Here is a 16,331-nt window from a genome sequence, read left to right on the forward strand (position 1 = left end):
ATTTTCTATGTTCATCATTCTACATTAATTAGTTAGAATGCTACTGTAAGAAAGAGCTGTTTTTTCTCTTTAATTTATTTATTTGGTTATTTAGTTATAATAGTAAATGGATATTTCTTTTATTTGCTAAATTAGAATCCATTTCTATCATTATTTATTTTCTTGCTCAAATTATCACAGATGGCCATTGGGAGTTCTTTCAAGTTGGTTTCTGTATCCTTTTGACATGCCCCCATCATTTTTTGAGCAGCTCCTTGTCTTTTGGCACTATAAGGTGTCACACACTCTTCCGTGCCCTAGCCCTGGAATCAACCATTTCTCCAAGGAGCCCCAGAACCAATATATTTGAGCATGCACTATATGCTAGTCAGTTTACTCTTCACAACAAAGCAGGTTCTCTTATCCCCACTTTATGGATCAGGATTCTGAAGCTCAGGTTAAGTGAATTGGCCAAGGGTCCACAGCCTCTAGCTAGAAATCTTTGATTCTCATATTTAAATTTATGGTCCAGGAATTAACCAAGAAACCCAAGAAGTACCTGTGAAGTTGGAGAACCCTCTGGGGCTTGACTGTGTGTGTCTCACATGGGCGATAGCATGTAAAGGGGCCTGAGAACAAGCCTTATAGAATAGGATCAAAATCTTGTGCTTTGTGAGGTGCACAGAGGTGCCCCTTTTTCTTTCCTGGGTACTTCTCTTGGTTTTCCCTTAGAGTTTACTAAAGTCTACTTTCCATTCTGATTCAAGGCTAAAGGGACCCAAAGGCTCATAGAGATTGATAGCCACACTTGGATTTGAGTACATAAGGGGCAGGTGTAACTCAGGGACCAGGTTTGGGTACCTGCTTGTCCCTTCTAGAGAATCTTCCCAGTGCTAAAGTTTGGGGATATTGGACTGATTTGTAATAAAAGAGGAAATTCCCTTATACCTTCTTATAACCCGGCAGCTTCTTAGATAGAGAGGGGTTAGTTGTGGGCATCTGTAGCTGCTGCCAAGAACAGCCACAGCAGACTCTCAAAGCTAATTACCTGTTCTTGGTGAACTCCCAGAACTGGCACTGCCAAGGGATTCCTTCCATTCTTTTCCCTGCCTTTCTTCTCATTTACTGCCCCTTAGCGGAGATGCAGGACCCAGAAATAGAAGATCTCTCCTCCCTGATCCTGTCCCCTCAACCCCTGCCCTTTCTGATGGGCATGTTGCCCCTAGAGATCTACATATGCATGTTTCTGCTAGCACTAGTGATATCCAATGAGCACTTCTTTGAGGGGCTCTGCCCAGGAGCAAGTGACATGCCCTTGCCTTTGGGCCACAGTCCCCCCTTGTTTTTAAATGAGGAGGTAGACCTAGATGATTTCTCAGTTCCTTCCCAGCTCTGACTCTAGAATTCCTCCTGTCCCATCCAGACAACTTGAATCTGCACTTGAGTCCATACCTATAGGTGTGCATGTGTGAGCAGGGAGGCGGGGGAGTAGTATAGTATCTTTCTATTTAAGTGCATCTTGTAGTTGGGAAGAGTGTGAGAAGAGGAGAGAAAGGGAGCTGGCAAGCCAGAACTGCCACCATGTAAGCTGGACTCTGGGACCTGTGGGAATGTCCCTGGGTTTGTCTGTTCTACACTATCAGGGCTAATTCTAGGATCACAGCCTTTAAATTGCGGGGGCGGGGGGGCTTAACTAGGCACAGCTAGCACGGGATGATGTTTCCCAGTCTAGCTTGATTTTTCTTGTTGAACGAGAAACTAGCACGGCATTTTGACTTCCTTTTGGGAATTGCATGACTGTGATTTACTTAAGAAAAATATGATCTGTTATTCTCACTTCGCATGTGATATTTGATGTGCTTATTATTCTACCACTTTGCAGCTGAAGGAATGTATCCGTGCATTGGATCAGGAACACACTCACACTCCTTTCAGGCAAAGCAAATTAACTCAGGTAAAGTTATGTATGAGCTTTGAGTTCCGGTTCACTCATGTGTTCCTTCTTCTATTCATTTATTCCTTCAGCAGAGCATCCACTGCCAGCAAGGCGTGATGCTCCCTGGAGTGGGGGAGGGGGAGGGGGAAGGGAGGGGGCAGAGAGAGGAGGGGGAGGAGTCACATTCCTTCCAGGAGCTCTCAGTCTTGGAGAAGAAAGGGGCGTCCTCGGGCAGGGATACCTGCACTACGAAGCAGCCAGGCTCCCTGCGGGGAAGCAGTGGTCACCATCCAACAGCTTTCTGCTTATTTCTAATGTAAAGAAACCTTGTTGATTTAGTGGAGTCTCTGAGCCTTTGAAGGGGATGGTAGTGCAGCTGTACTTGGTACTTTCTTAGTTGTAAGACTTAGACCAGTGTTTCAAGACAAAAAATAATAGCTGCAGTTAAAAAGAATGAGATAGATTTTTGACATGTCCTGACAGGAAAGATGACCAAGATCTATAGTTTAAAAATATTAAATGAGAAGAAAAAACTACACAGAAATTATGCATATGTTCGCTGATTATTTTGAGTGGTAGAACCATAGGTAATTTTTTTCTTCCATTTTTCTGTCACGAAAATGTGCTTCTTTATTAATGGGAAATGCCAATAAGTGTGCATCTGTAATGGCTGCAGAAGAGTGGCCCACGGAGGGGTCTGCCTAGGTACAAACAGCTGTGAAGACAGTTATGGGTGCCCCTGGTTCCCTTCTGCACCAAATCCTATGCACAGTAGGGACAGACTAGGTAGAAGGCAGTCTAGGTGAGGATCTTTGTATTCTGGGAGAGATTTTCACCCTGTGCAGCTAGATCAGCAGCCCCACAGGACCTGGGGCAGAACCTATAATAACATAGCTCCTTACTAGTCAGAATTGGGTTAGATTGTTTCTTCTCAAACATGATTTCAACCAGGGATCCAGGAAACCCTTCTTATAGGTGGTTAGTCCTGATTCTGACATTGGCTTTGTTATTTTTCAAAACATGTCCTCCATCCCCAGAAATTGTGTCCTATTTAATTAAAAAAATAATTCCACACATGGATCCACTTACATAATAATATACTTTTTCACTCAAACATAAGTTTTAGATCTTTCCAGGTACCTAAGTACATATATACATAATTATCTTTTATGGTTGTATGCAGTTTACAATTATTTAGTTTGTTACCTGTTTATAGACTTGTAGATTTTCCAAATTTTACTATTATAATAAGGTAATGAATATCCTGGGTATACTTTTTTTGGGGGGGGATCAATTGAGCAATTATTATCTCTTTAGGATAAAGTCCTGGAAGTGTGATTGCCAAACCAAGAGTGTGAACATTTTTTACCAAATTTTTACCATATTGCCAAACTGCCCTCCCAAAGGCATGTACCAATTCATGCTACACGGTATACAGGCAGTGTAGCAGTGTACAAGAGCGCCCTTTCCCTAGACCCTCAGCAGAGCAGGGTAGTATGAGTCTTAATCTTATAGGTGCAAAAATTTTAGTTTTTTAAAATGGTTTGTTTGCATTTCTTTGATTAGTGGTGAAGTGAGTACCTTTTATTGACTGTGTTTCTCCTTTTGTGAATTACCTTTTCATAGAAGGGGGTGAGGGTGACTGTGGCCCAGTGTCCTGCACACAGTAAGTAGTCAGTAGGCCCTTGGTTAGTTGACTTCATTGACCTGCCTTCTGTTTCAAACAGGTTCTGAAGGACTCTTTCATTGGCAATGCCAAAACCTGCATGATCGCCAACATCTCGCCAAGCCATGTGGCCACCGAACACACTCTGAATACCTTGCGCTATGCTGACCGGTGAGTCCCCCTCAGGTGGCAGGTCGTGTGTGTATGTGTGTGTGATACACACACAAGGATCTGACCTTGAGCTCCACAAGCCTGTTCTTGGGACAGTAATTCTACTGCCAGGGGAATGTGCAATTGGTCATTTGGAGAATGTGACCTAGGAGGCCCTGCCATTTTACAAGTGTGAATGTGACAAGAGGAAGGTGACACGCTCCTTTGTTTAGGAGAAAACTCCATCAGTGGCTTTTTTTTTTTTTTTTCCGGCCACGCCGCGTGGCATGTGGGAACTTAGTTCCCCAACCAGGGATCAAACCCGCATCCCCTGCATTGGAAGCGTGGAGTCTTAACCACTGGACTGCCAGGGAATTCCCCATCAGTGGCGTTTAAATGGCTAGCGGGAGATGAAATATTTCTCCAGAGTAGAAGGCTTAGTGAGGTTTTCTTCCTGCTAGCCTCAGCTCTAATTATTAGGGATAGAATACCTATTACTTGTCAAGGCAGAAGTACTCAGAGCTGTGTAGGTCCAGAAGAGACCAACCTTGTGTTATAGAAGGAGAAACTGAGGCCCAGAAAAGGGTGGAAACTTTAATAGGGCTCACTGGGAGTTGGTGGCAGAACTAGCACCTCTTATTGCCAGGTCAGGGCGCTAGTGACTTTGGTATATGCCAGGGTCCCTCCCATCTCTTACCCTGGGGTCATGTGTCTCCTTCACGTATGAAAATGCTCTCATTACCATTCTTTCCTCTGGCTGCTTTGCTGCTGGTCCTGTCTTACAACACCTCCTTTTCAGTCTCCCAAGAATCCATCTCCAAAGTTAACAGACTATTTGAGAGGAACCTGTTGTTGTTTTTTTTAAATTACTGTTGAAGAATCTTTAGTATCCATAGCATTTAATGGAACTCATTGGGAAGGAAAGAGAAGCTACCATCTAAGTTCCGTGAGAACAGGAACCTTATCTTTTTCTCCACTGTATCTCTGCTGCCCAGACAGTACTTGGTACCTAGTAGATGTGTAATAAATATTTGTGAATGAAAGGAGGAGCTCCTCCTGGGCTTGGGGGCTTGAGTGAGGTTCTCTGTGTACCTTATCTCATTTAAATAGGAGAGATCATTTACAAAGTGGCTACCAGAGTGGACTCTGGAGTTAGACTATCTGGGCCAATACCCTGCCTCTGCCACTAGCTAGCTGAGTGGTCTTGGACAAATTTGCAACTTCTCTGGGCCCCAATTTCCTTAATGTGAACAGGGATAATGATAGCACCTATCTCATATAACAGTTATGTGGAATCACTGATGCGATATGTTTGAAGGGCTTAGCACCACACCTGGCAAATAGTGAACACTCATTATATGTTAACTTTAACAATAGTAATATTACAGGCATACTGTGGAGATATTGCAGGTTTGGTTCCAGACCACCACGATAGATCAAAGATCGCAGTAAAGTGATTTTAAAATATATATATACATACCTTAATTTTAAAATAATGCTGTTGGAAAAATGGCACCAATAGACTTGTTGGAAAAATGGCACCAATAGACTGTTGGAAAAATGGCACCAATAGACTCTATGCAGGGTTGCTACCAACCTTCAATTTGTTAAAAAAAAAACGCACTATCCAAAAAGCAAAGCACAATAAAATGAAGTATGCCTATAATAGGCATAAGTTTCCTCGAGGAGGTTTTCTTGTTGCATGGTTTCCTAATGCTAGCACCCTAGCACTACCAGAAGACAGCGAAGACTGAGATCAGATAGAAGACATGGGATGATCCAAAATTGTTCCCCAAAAACCAGTATGGCTTCAGGTTCTTTCCCCCCATGTATCCATTACTCAGCTTCAACAATTATTAACCCTAAGTCAATCTTGTTTCATAACCCCATTCACTCCCCAAATCACAGACATATCAAGTACTTGAAGTAAGAACATCACTAAGGAGCAGAGAACAAGACTTTCCTCTCAGTGCCTCAGTAACGGAGGATGAAAGTAACCCTTTCTCAGAGGGGATGCATTGAGTACGATTGAGAAATTATTTGAAATAATTTTGGTTAAAAAATAGAATAAGTATAATAGAAATAATCTCTTCCATTTAAAGCAGTCTGACAAATTATTGAAAATAAATATGAAAGTCATTTGTTTTATGTGTTTAAATTAATTGTTGGTAACAATCCATACACACACAGGAAGAGGATGATTTTATTGCTTATTTAAAATTTTCCTCTGATTTAAAATTTTCATCTCTGCACATACTAGAAGAATGTTGCTAAATAGTCCAAAAATAAAGTTCCAGCTGGACCCCTAACAGGTGTATCAGAAGAGAACTCAGTAACAGGAGTGATTTTGGTAAAAGGTAGAGTACACTGGAAGCCTTTAGCATCAATGACCAAAAATTATCTGTAAGATTTCTTCTGGCACCCTCAGGTTTCTAGAATTATTTACTATGACTGCTAGGAGGAAATTTTGGTGTTTCTCTTTTAACAAAACTAATAGCTCAGATTTTTATAACAGGAAGTAATTTGGAACCATCTAGACTTGCTGTGGGACCTCTCAACCCATTCCGTGGATGTATGCCCTACTGCAATACCTCAGCAAAGGCCCAAGGACACAATTCACGTGTCTTTAGTCACATCCTATGTCTCTTTGCTTACTGTGTTATCTGCTTGCCTTGCCTCTCAGACCTAAAAGGAAGATTTAAGTCAAGTCTCAGTGTCAGGTTTACTATATTGGTCTTCAGTAATGGTCAGAGGGGTCATTTGGCTACTATTGAGTGGATTAAAATCAAAACAATGGAAAAGACATTTTCTGGGAGCTCCCAGGCAGAAGTACTGCTCCCACCTAGGGGATTTCAACGCAGAATCTATGAACAAACTACTGGAGAGTCACATTTTACTTGATGTCTCCTTGTAAATCCAAATTCTTACACTGTTTGTATTTTGTTTTAGATATCACAGAGTGAGAGACTCTGATCTTGGCAACTGAATCCTAGCAGAGACTTAATTCTGGATTTTTCCATGCTCTCTAAAATTCCCTTGTAAAATAGAGCATGGTTCTCTATTTCTCTATCTATGGTGCGATTTTGCCTCCTAGGGGACATTTGGCAATGTCTGGAGACAATTTTGATTGTTGTGACTGGGGAGAAATGCTGCTGGGATCTCGGGTAGAAGCCAAGGAGGTTGCTAAACACTCCACAGGACAGCTCCCCACAACACAGAATTATCTGACCCCAAACACCACTAGTGCTAAGGTTGAGAAACCCTGTGAATAGACAGGTCATTTTTTCCTTAATGGAATTAGCACAAGCCTGCTTATTTCCAGAGGGCTTTTGCTTCTTGAAGTGCCCAGCAGGTTCGAGGGAACTCATTTTCTCAGAGAAGCCTGAAAGGAGGTGGTTGCAGGGAAAAGAAGACTCTGATTATGGAAGACTGGGTAAGGGGTAGACACTAGGCTCCTGAGCTGGCCGATCTTCAGGAAGCGTGGCATGGGCCCTGCGTGGGCATAGTTCTGAGACTAGCTCCTCTGGCCTGGCCCTCACATGGGACTGTGGTATTTCCAGAACTCTCCTGATCATGGAATACTGGATGCACACTACTGTCCTGAGAGAAGACACTGGTCTTCTTTGTTCAGGTAAAGAGAGGTATTTCATGCTGAAATAGAATCTCCCCATTTCCTCCAATTCTCTCCCAGATAAAAAACTAATTCCCAGGGGCTTCCCTGGTGGCGCAGTGGTTGAGAGTCCGCCTGCCGATGCAGGGGACACGGGTTCGTGCCCCGGTCTGGGAAGATCCCACAGGCCGCGGAGCGGCTTAGGCCCGTGAGCCATGGCCGCTGAGCCTGTGCATCCGGAGCCTGTGCTCTGCAACAGGAGAGGCCACAACAGTGAGGGGCCCGCGTACCACAAAAAAAAAAAAAAAAAAAAAGTAATTCCCAGTCCTTGTAATAGTTTTCTTTGGTTTTTGTTTTCCCTGAAAGCTATAGGAAAGAAGTTACAGAACATGCAAGAATGCACATTTAATATAAAATGGTCGTTTACAGGGTCAAAGAACTAAAGAAAGGCATTAAATGTTGCACTTCAGCTAGCAGTCGAAATCGAACATCTGGAAACTCTTCTCCAAAACGAATTCAGAGCTCTCCTGTGGCCCTGCCAGGGGACAAGTGTTCTCCCAAAAAAGTCAAGCTGGGGCTCCAACAGTCACTCACAGTGGCACCTGACTCCACGAGAACGAAGGCCCATCCTCTGGCCAGTCACCCAGCCAATATCCCTTTTGCTTCTGTACCTAAGGCTCCTGGTAAAAGGGGTGGCTCTAGAGGGAGTCCTCCCCAAGAGTGGGTCATTCAAACTAGCTCTATCAAAGGAACCATGCGGCCTGGACATTTAGCCAAAAAAAGGGCAGAAGAATCAGCTGCATCATGCTCTGAGAAAAATCCAATCGGCAACAGAACTGCCCTCGGGTGGGGAAGCAGGGCCCCCGGAGAAGAAGCAGTCCGTGGTAAGCTGCCCTCCCGGTGCAAGAAAGTGCAGACTGTGCAGCCAGTGCAAAAGCAGCTTGTGTCACGAGTTGAACTCTCCTTTGGCAACGTCCATCACTTAGTAGAGTACAGTCAGGGCAGCAAGGGGGCCACACCTACTAGGCCTGCCTCTGAAGCTTGGACAGACATCCCTCCACATCAGAAGGAGAGGGAAGAACATTTGCGCTTCTATCACCAGCAGTTCCAGCAGCCACCTCTCCTCCAACAGAAGTTAAAGCACCAACCACTGGAAAGGTTTTTATGCCAGTCCCGGCCTCCAGAGGGGCAGCTCCAGAATGACACCCCTCCTCCCTTCCACTCTTGTTGTGAGAGCCATGATGGAGCCCAAGCTGAGGACCTTGATGACAGCGATTTCAGTGAAGATTCTTTTTCACATGTTTCCTGTCAGAGGACCACAAAGCAGGGAAAGACCCTGGAGAATAGCGAAGGCTCGTTCTTCCTTCATCAGAGGGAGCAAGGTCCTGAGGAACAGGTAGCCGAAAGGCGGCAGAGTCTGTGTTTTAGCCCCAGGACAGAAGGTGACGAGAAGGGTCTAACTGGAAGCTGGATGTACTCCAGGGACCCCGCAAGCCACAGGATAGCACTTGATCACGGCCACAGCCCAAGTCAGGTGCCCTTGGACTGGAGCAGAGAGGAGGACTCCACCTCCTCAGGGCCTCCTCCTGGAGAAAACCTGGCAGAGAAGCCTTACTGCTCACAGGTAGACTTTGTATATAACCAGAAAAGGGGGGGCAGCCCAGCCTTTGACCTCAGACAGGATGCCTTCAAAAATGAGGTTCCTCGGCAGGCTGAGGGCAGCTCACCATCCCTGGAGGAAGATGGTTGCACTTTCTCACTATCCCACATCACAGTTCCTGGATCCCCAGACCAAAGAGACACAGTGAGCACACCTCTGAGAGAAGTCAGTGAAGATAGCCCAACTGTGGCGACCAGAACAATGAAAAACAGTAACCCTTTCCAAGGAGAAGACTCTAGAGGGGAACTAGGCACATGCTCTGAGCATGCTTCTGGACTGATGGCTCCCCTCACCGTGTCTCTCCTGGAGAGCCCAGATGATGAGGGCTCTCCTCCCTTGGAGCAGTCGGCCCAGGATGGAGCTGCACACAGTCTAGTGGCAGCAGACACAGGGGGGCCAGCTGTGGGCCACACAGTGTCATCTGGTGATCAAGAGGCAGACCTGCCAATGTCTTCAGCAACTGAGCACCTGTGGCTCTCATCATCTCCCCCTGACAGTAAGCCTGGGGGTGATCTTCCAGCTCTGTCCCTGTCACCCATCCATCAGCACCCACCTGACAAGCTGCCCAACAGGGAGGCTGACCTGGGGGAGCCCTGTCAAAGCAGAGAGACTGCACTCTTCTCCCAGGGGCACTATGATGGCGATGCTGAGACAGAGCTGGGCTGCTCCCAGGGTTTCCCAGAAAAACCCTGCCTCACCATACATACTGGGGGACCCCACTCTGGGCCTACACTCGCCCCCCAAACAGGAAGTAGTGATGTGGCTGACCAGCCCTGGGCCCAGGAGAGAAAGCACCTGGCAGGGCTTGGCTGGCAGGAGCTGGATTTGTCCACAGACCCCATCAAGCTGTCTTGCTACAATGAGGACATCGCGTGGCTCAAACGCAGGCCAATCCCAAGGTACTTAGCAAGGCTAGGCTCTCCCAAGACTGCCAGGACACTCCGTCAGCCCATCCTGGGGCACGCACAGTAAGTTGGACTTTCCTACCTAGACTTGAGCCCCTTTGGCACCCCTACTCCCACTACAGCTGAATGTTTTGTCTGTTCTGGGAATGGCTGTGGTTGGCTCAGAGAAAGGCTTTTTGTCCACCTTATCAAGGGAGCCTGCCTAGATGCATCTGACATGAACAGCAGGAATAAAATGTATTGGAGCAGGCCTGCCAGGTAGGGTAGGTGGGATGTGAGTGAAAGAAGCTTGGGAAAGCTGAGATGTGAGTGAAAGAAGGGAGGATCTGACCCTATAAGTAAGCCTAAGACCTATGGTGAGATCAGAATCCTCTTCTTCATTCTGTTGGGCCTGTGCTCCTGGAAGTGCTCCCCAGGGACACAGCAGCAGCAGCCTTGTGACCCCAGAGCCAAGGCTGGCTGGTCACCTTCCAAGATGGTGAAGGTAAAAAACAGGGGCTGGTGATTTGTGCTGCTTTCCCCGAAGGAGGCTGTGGATGGTACAGCAGAATGAGAGAGCCTTTGAGAATGTGAGAGAAAGGAGGGCAAGAGGTCTAGCAGCGTCAGAGGCCCAGGAGCAGGAAGGCAGGGCAGGCCTGTGGGAACAGATGCTTCCTATGTGAGGCTGCGACCCTCTGCTAGGGCTCCTGATACCTGGGCAGACCGTCTGCCAGCTGCTCGCTGGGGCTCAGGCCTGGGCCTTGGGCGAAGAGAAGGGCGTGTAGGGATGTGCACCTCTACAAGGTAGACAGTCTTGCTGTTTCCGTGGTCTCTATCCATCAGTGGAGTCTGACACAGTCAGGTCTAATGACCCTGTAGATGTTTCTAAATTTGGGGATCAGAGGATGGGGGGATGGTCAGTGGTAACCTAGAGGTTGGAGGTCACAAGCTAGGGAAGATAACATGCTGAGCCCAGAGGTTTTATTAGCTGTATTCTTCTGACAGAAGGCAGATCCTCCAGCTTCTAGCTCAAACCCCCTTGCTTTGGTCCCTGAACTCCCCAAAGAAAGTAGAAATCACAGCAGGCTAGGTGGCTGGCTCTACCTTGTGCCAAGTGTGCCAGCTGCAGTGGCACAGCCTTGAGCTTTCTTGCAGGGAAGATGTGGGCAGCTCCTGTGGAGGAGAAGCAGCATCCAGCCCTGTGCCTCGCTGTATCTGGAGGCAGGGGGCTGCTCCAGAAGCCCATCTCTTCTCAGAATCTCATTTGTACCCCCCTAGCCCCTTGACAAGGCCTGAAAAGAATGGGTGAGGGGCAGGAGGTGCTGGGGAGCTGGTCCTGGTCACAGCCTCGGCCTCTTTGGGCAGAAGCAGCTCCTGGCCTGGAAATGAGGCTTACTTCCAGAAAGCTGCCCAGGAGAGACGGGAGGCCCGGAGGACCACAGCATCCCCTCTGGTTCCCAGGCAGGTACTCATCCGAGCACACCAGGAACAGCTGGATGAAATGGCCAAGCTGGGCTTCAAGGAGGAGACCCTGATGAGCCAGCTGGCTCCTAATGTAAGTGGTCTTGGCCGGACTCTCAGGGGTTGTTGGGAATTAGCCTGCAGCTAGTTTGACAGTCATCCTTTTTTGATGTAGCTGTGTGTACAGAAAGGGTCTGCTGTCACACTCTAACCTTGTTGAGGCCTTGGACCTGCTCTTGCCACCCCTCTGAGTTGGCTTGAGGGCGTGCAAGGACAGGTGGGAGATGGTGCTACACTCCCCATTCCCAGGCCAAAATGTTTCCAGCCTCTGTTCTTTGCCATTCTGTCCCCCTAGTGGCTTGTTGCTGCCCCTCCCTGTGATGGTAACAGTGACTTACTTGCCTTATGCAGACCAGAGGTACTTCTACAAAACCACCCTTCTGCCCTGCGAAATACCTCTCTGCATAGAAAAGTGGTCCCACACTGTGCCATGGTGACTGTCCAGATTTTCCAGCTGGAGGAAGGGCCTGGGCTCTGAAATCTTCATACAAGAGTAGGGACTAGAAAAGCTGATCTGGCAGCAACAGCAAAAGCTCCACTTGTCCTTTGTTTCCTTTCCAGGATTTTGAAGATTTTGTGACCCAGTTAGATGAAATCATGGCTCTGAAGTCCAAGTGCATCCAGAGTCTGAGGAGCCAGCTGCAGCTATACCTGGCCTGCCACAGGCCAGCTGCGGCCCCTGAGAGGACAGCGGTGTCTTAGAACAAGATCCAGTATGTGGTGGCTGGGCTCTCAAGAGCTGGAGGGCCTCTGCCAGGTCCCCCTACAGATATCAGAACCCACTCCCTGGTCCTGCCCATGCTAGCCTCTCCCTAGCCACATGTGGCCTTGGCTGGGCCCCAGCCCCTCTCTCAGGGCCAAGCATCTGTCCCTCAATTCTAAGCACAGGAGCATCTGTAAGGAAGGACAGATCAGCCTGAAAAACTTAATAGGCCCCTCCCTTTTCTTTGGGACTGGAGAAGGATTTGCCTTTACTGACCCCTTGTCTGAGGAAATACAGTTAGGTCTAATAACCCTGTAGATGTTTCTAAATTTGGGGATCAGTGGACGGGGGGGATGGTCAGTGGTAACCTAGAGGTTGTGTTGAGGTCACAAGCTAGGGAAGATAACATGCTGAGCCCAGAGGTTTTATCAGCTGGATTCTGTGCCTTTCTCCAGGACTTGGTCAAAAATGAAAACATTGGTGCTAGTGGGGTGGGGGAGGGTGAGCTCTGCCCCATCAGCCCTTGGAGATTGATTTGGGACTTTAGTTAGCTTTTGAAAATGTAAAATGAATAAACCTTGATGTCTTTAATAGCAGCAGATGTGGGACAGGCTTTATGCTTCCAGTTCCCCTCCCTCCCTGCAATCCAGTATTTAGACAGAAGAGGGTGCTCGCGTCACTGCATTATTCTTTTCCAATCTCTGCCTTGTGCTGGGACCATCCACCTGCGTCATGCTCTGGCTCCTGTCTGTGAATCCTCACCCCCACGCCCTCACGGAATAGTGGAAGAGCTGCAGTTATCTCAGGCAAGTCTGTCTCCTAGCCTCACCCTCATCCGGGACTGCCCTGGCCATCTACTCCCCCCTCAATGGCCTGTGTTCAGGGTCTTGGCACTGACTGCTCTGGTCAGTAGTGTGAGATGAGAGTGAAAGAAGGGAGGAGTAAAGCAGTTCTACACACATACACGCACACCTTCATGTGAGTTCTTTCTGTATCTTTTTAGCAGAAAGAAGCTTAAGAAATACCAAGTGGCCTCCAGGTGGCCCACTTAACCAAGGCCACCCTGGATCAAGTTGAAATTCATGTCAAAGCCCTTGGCCCTGGCACCATTTTGGTATGAAACTTTGATTTCCTACAGGTAAAGGATAACTTTTACAGGTTTTAAAAGAAGGGTTTAATTAATTTTAAAGGCCAGTAGAGGGGCTTTCTGAGACAATGGCCATGCCTGACCTGACCACCAGAGGGCAGCCTCTTTCCAGCTTGGTGCTTCCCAGCCCAAAGGTTCTGTACCCGCTCCTCACGTGATCACTAAAAATTAGAGACCCATCCAAGCCAAGAGCACAGGAGGGACTGTGGGGCAGTATTAAGTATAAGGACAAGAAACTCTAGGGATAAATCTAGTTCCATCAGATACATCAGCACTACTGAGAGCTAATAAAGCAGTCTGAATCCCAGTCCTGCCTGTGGAACACATAATTATGCATGATGCTGCTCAGAGGACAAGGGGCTTGTTCCTCATTTCTGAGTGATTCCCCTGAAGGCCCAGCCTGTCTCACCGCCACAGTCAGTCTTGCAGGAAGGCATATGTCTATGTCCTTGACCCAGAGACTGGGCTAGGTCAAGTTTAAACAGACCCTTGTCTACACCTGCCTTTACAAACCGAAAACCAGGGCAGACTGGGGGGGCCAGCTCCTGGGTCCCATGGGCCTAAGAGTTGGAAGAAAGTACTGAAATGACAGAAAATGGTTAGCTCCTGTTCCATCCCCAGCAAATCCCTTTACCACTCACTCACCTCCACCCTGCAGTATAACAGTCCTTGGCAATAAAGAAGTTATCACAGCAGGATATACCTTTTAGATTTTTATTAGTAGTTCTCTCTGAAAAATCAAAATAGTTAGCAAATTACTTTAGATTCATCAAGACTGTATATCCTTTGTATTTAGATCTTTAATGATGTACAACATAATACAAAACAAACCAAAGACTGATTTCTATGACTAGGTGTTATTCATTGTGTCATCCTAGAGCAAGGGGCTGGATGGAGAGGCTGTTCTCCAGAGAGAACTGAGGTGGAGTTAGTGCTGGGTGACTAAATCACAGCCTCTTTCTTCCCCACTTGATGTGCTGGGAAGGGGCCAATGATTTCTTAAACTGACAACTGTCTTCTAGAGCAGGGGGCTCTAAAATCTCGGGTAGCAGAAGACTGTGGTCCAAACCAGGCCAAAAGAAACAGGCTGGGGCAGGGAAGTATGGTAACTGCCTGGCAGAAAAGGCAAACTCAGGGCCCCAAGGGGAAAAGGGCATTCTTTGCACCTCAGAGACATTGCAGAACCAGTGTTAACACTAAGTGACATCATTAAAAGGGGAAAAAAACAAAACCCTGGAAGAACCTTTCAATTGCACTCAACTTGGATTAGAGGTCAGTCCACCCTTGCAGAGAAGGGAAACATCTAGCCCCAGAGCAGCACTGAGTCTGGCCCTCCCACCTCCTTCTCCCCAACTCCTTTTGGCAGCTGGGACAGGTTTCGGCTGAGGCCATACAGACCCCAGAAAGACCAGAGAAGTCTCTCTGGATGGCCAAGGTGGGAAGGACACTTCTCAGAGTACAAATACTTTTACTGTGGAAGGAGCCGGGACAGTTCCGGGGGCATATGCACGCCCAAATCTTCCCCACTTTCTCCCCAGCTCAGGACCTAGGCTCATAGAGACTTGGCAAACAGTCTCTACACCTGACCTTCCACCCCCAAAAGAAAATCCGGAAGCGTGCCCCTTCTTCCCCACAGGTGGTCTCCTCAGGGCCTTCGGCTGGGGGGGGGGCTCCGTGGCAGGGCCTAGGCAGGGCCTGGTCTCAGCTGGCTCCCGCCCGAGCCATGAGGTCTTCCAAAGCATTGTCCTGGTCATTGTTGTGTAATAGCAGAACTTCCTTAATATCTTTCAGTTCAAAGCCCATTTCCTTAAATTTGCTCATTAACTGAAGAAACTCCATCATCTAAGGGAAATAAGAGAATACAGACTCAAGAAAGGGGTCCAGCCACACAGCACAGCTGAGTGGAGGAATATGTGTGTAAGGGGGCTGCTTGGGGGAGTGTTCTTTGCCGGAGCCTCGTGAGCCTCTCTGAGGTCCCCTAGCAAGCAGAGGAGGGCCGTGGAGGAAGACAGGTTGATGCCATGGCCAATCGTCCATCAGGAGCCATGCCCAGTCCCAAACCTTGCTGACCTTCACTCAGGTCCCAACATCCACATTTGTGTTCCCACCCAGCAGGATACTGAACCCAGAAATGGCTGCTCTCTGGCTAGCAGCCTAGGTGAAGTGACTGGCAATCTCCCCCAACATCCAAAAATATGGCTTTTTGCCCAGGTCATTTCTCCCGTCTCTTCCCTGGGATTCTAGATAGTCTTCAACCTGATACTTTATCTGAGCCAAACTAGCCAAATGCCTGTCTGGACATGGGAGATTCTGTGCTTCAACTACCTCTGCCTACAGTCACTGGAAGGGATGAAGGTTGTAGTCCAGGAGGACCCCCAAGACAGACTACTTTGTCCCTTCTTTCCAGAGGGTTCCCGTGAAGCATGAAGGTTCCTACCTTTTCCTCTGAACACTGCTGCATTTCCAGAGCCTCTTCCACTAAAAGAGGGTCAAAGCCCTTCTCACAGAGCTGTCCATGTGCAAAGAGATAGTCGAGAATCTAAGAAAAGAGAAAGGTTTAAGCACCTATTGCCACTCTTGTCTGTGCTTCCCAAAAGTCTTACACAAACCAACAAGTGTGACATCTGCTCCCCACCCTGGCTATTAGATCCTAGATAGGACTTGATTTTGTGCCTTGAATTGTGTCCAACACAGCAGTACCTCAGTGACTACTTGCTGATAGGTACACCCTTCTAAACATGCATAGCCATTTTTCAAAGGAGTTCCTGTCACAGCTGACTCACATCTCCCAGCTGATGTCAATTCCACAGCCTAGACAGGATATTCATTTTTTTTAAATGGTGATTTTTCTTTTTTCTAAATTAATTTATTATTATTATTATTAGCATCATTATCATCATTGGCTGCAGTGGGTCTTCATTGTTGCGCACAGGCTTTCTCCCTAGTTGTGGTGTGCGGTCTTCTCACTGCAGTGGCTTCTTGTCACAGAGCACGAGCTCTAGGCACATGGGCTTCAGTAGTTGTGGCACATGGGCTCAGTACTCGTGGCTCATGGGCTCTACAGCACAGGCTCAG

The 16,331-nt window shown here is 47.5% G+C and overlaps 2 protein-coding genes across 5 annotated transcripts in view; one reads left to right on the forward strand and one right to left on the reverse strand.

Annotated features, from left to right (window-relative positions):
* The window catches only part of KIF24 (kinesin family member 24), a 61,177-nt gene extending 47,346 nt beyond the window's left edge, over positions 1–13,831 (forward strand). For both annotated transcript variants that reach the window (XM_029202722.1, XM_029202723.1), the window contains 5 exons: positions 1,862–1,933; positions 3,643–3,752; positions 7,771–9,969; positions 11,347–11,440; positions 11,968–13,831. In XM_029202722.1, coding sequence (XP_029058555.1) covers positions 1,862–1,933; positions 3,643–3,752; positions 7,771–9,969; positions 11,347–11,440; positions 11,968–12,108 — 2,616 coding nt within the window. In that variant the 3' untranslated portion in view covers positions 12,109–13,831. The remainder of the gene's footprint in view (positions 1–1,861; positions 1,934–3,642; positions 3,753–7,770; positions 9,970–11,346; positions 11,441–11,967) is intronic.
* The window catches only part of UBAP1 (ubiquitin associated protein 1), a 70,853-nt gene that overhangs the window by 4,923 nt on the left and 49,599 nt on the right, over positions 1–16,331 (reverse strand). For 2 of the 3 annotated variants that reach the window (XM_029202724.1, XM_029202725.1), the window contains exons 6-7: positions 15,694–15,795; positions 13,957–15,098 (exon numbers count right to left, since the gene is read on the reverse strand). In XM_029202724.1, coding sequence (XP_029058557.1) covers positions 14,958–15,098; positions 15,694–15,795 — 243 coding nt within the window. In that variant the 3' untranslated portion in view covers positions 13,957–14,957. Of the gene's footprint in view, positions 1–13,901; positions 15,099–15,693; positions 15,796–16,331 lie in introns of those variants that run through there. The other variant, XR_003790778.1, reaches the window with a different exon arrangement.

Source organism: Monodon monoceros, unplaced genomic scaffold (genome assembly GCF_005190385.1).
Source record: "Monodon monoceros isolate NGI ecotype Baffin Bay Population unplaced genomic scaffold, NGI_Narwhal_1 Super_Scaffold_5, whole genome shotgun sequence".
NCBI lineage: Eukaryota > Metazoa > Chordata > Mammalia > Artiodactyla > Monodontidae > Monodon > Monodon monoceros.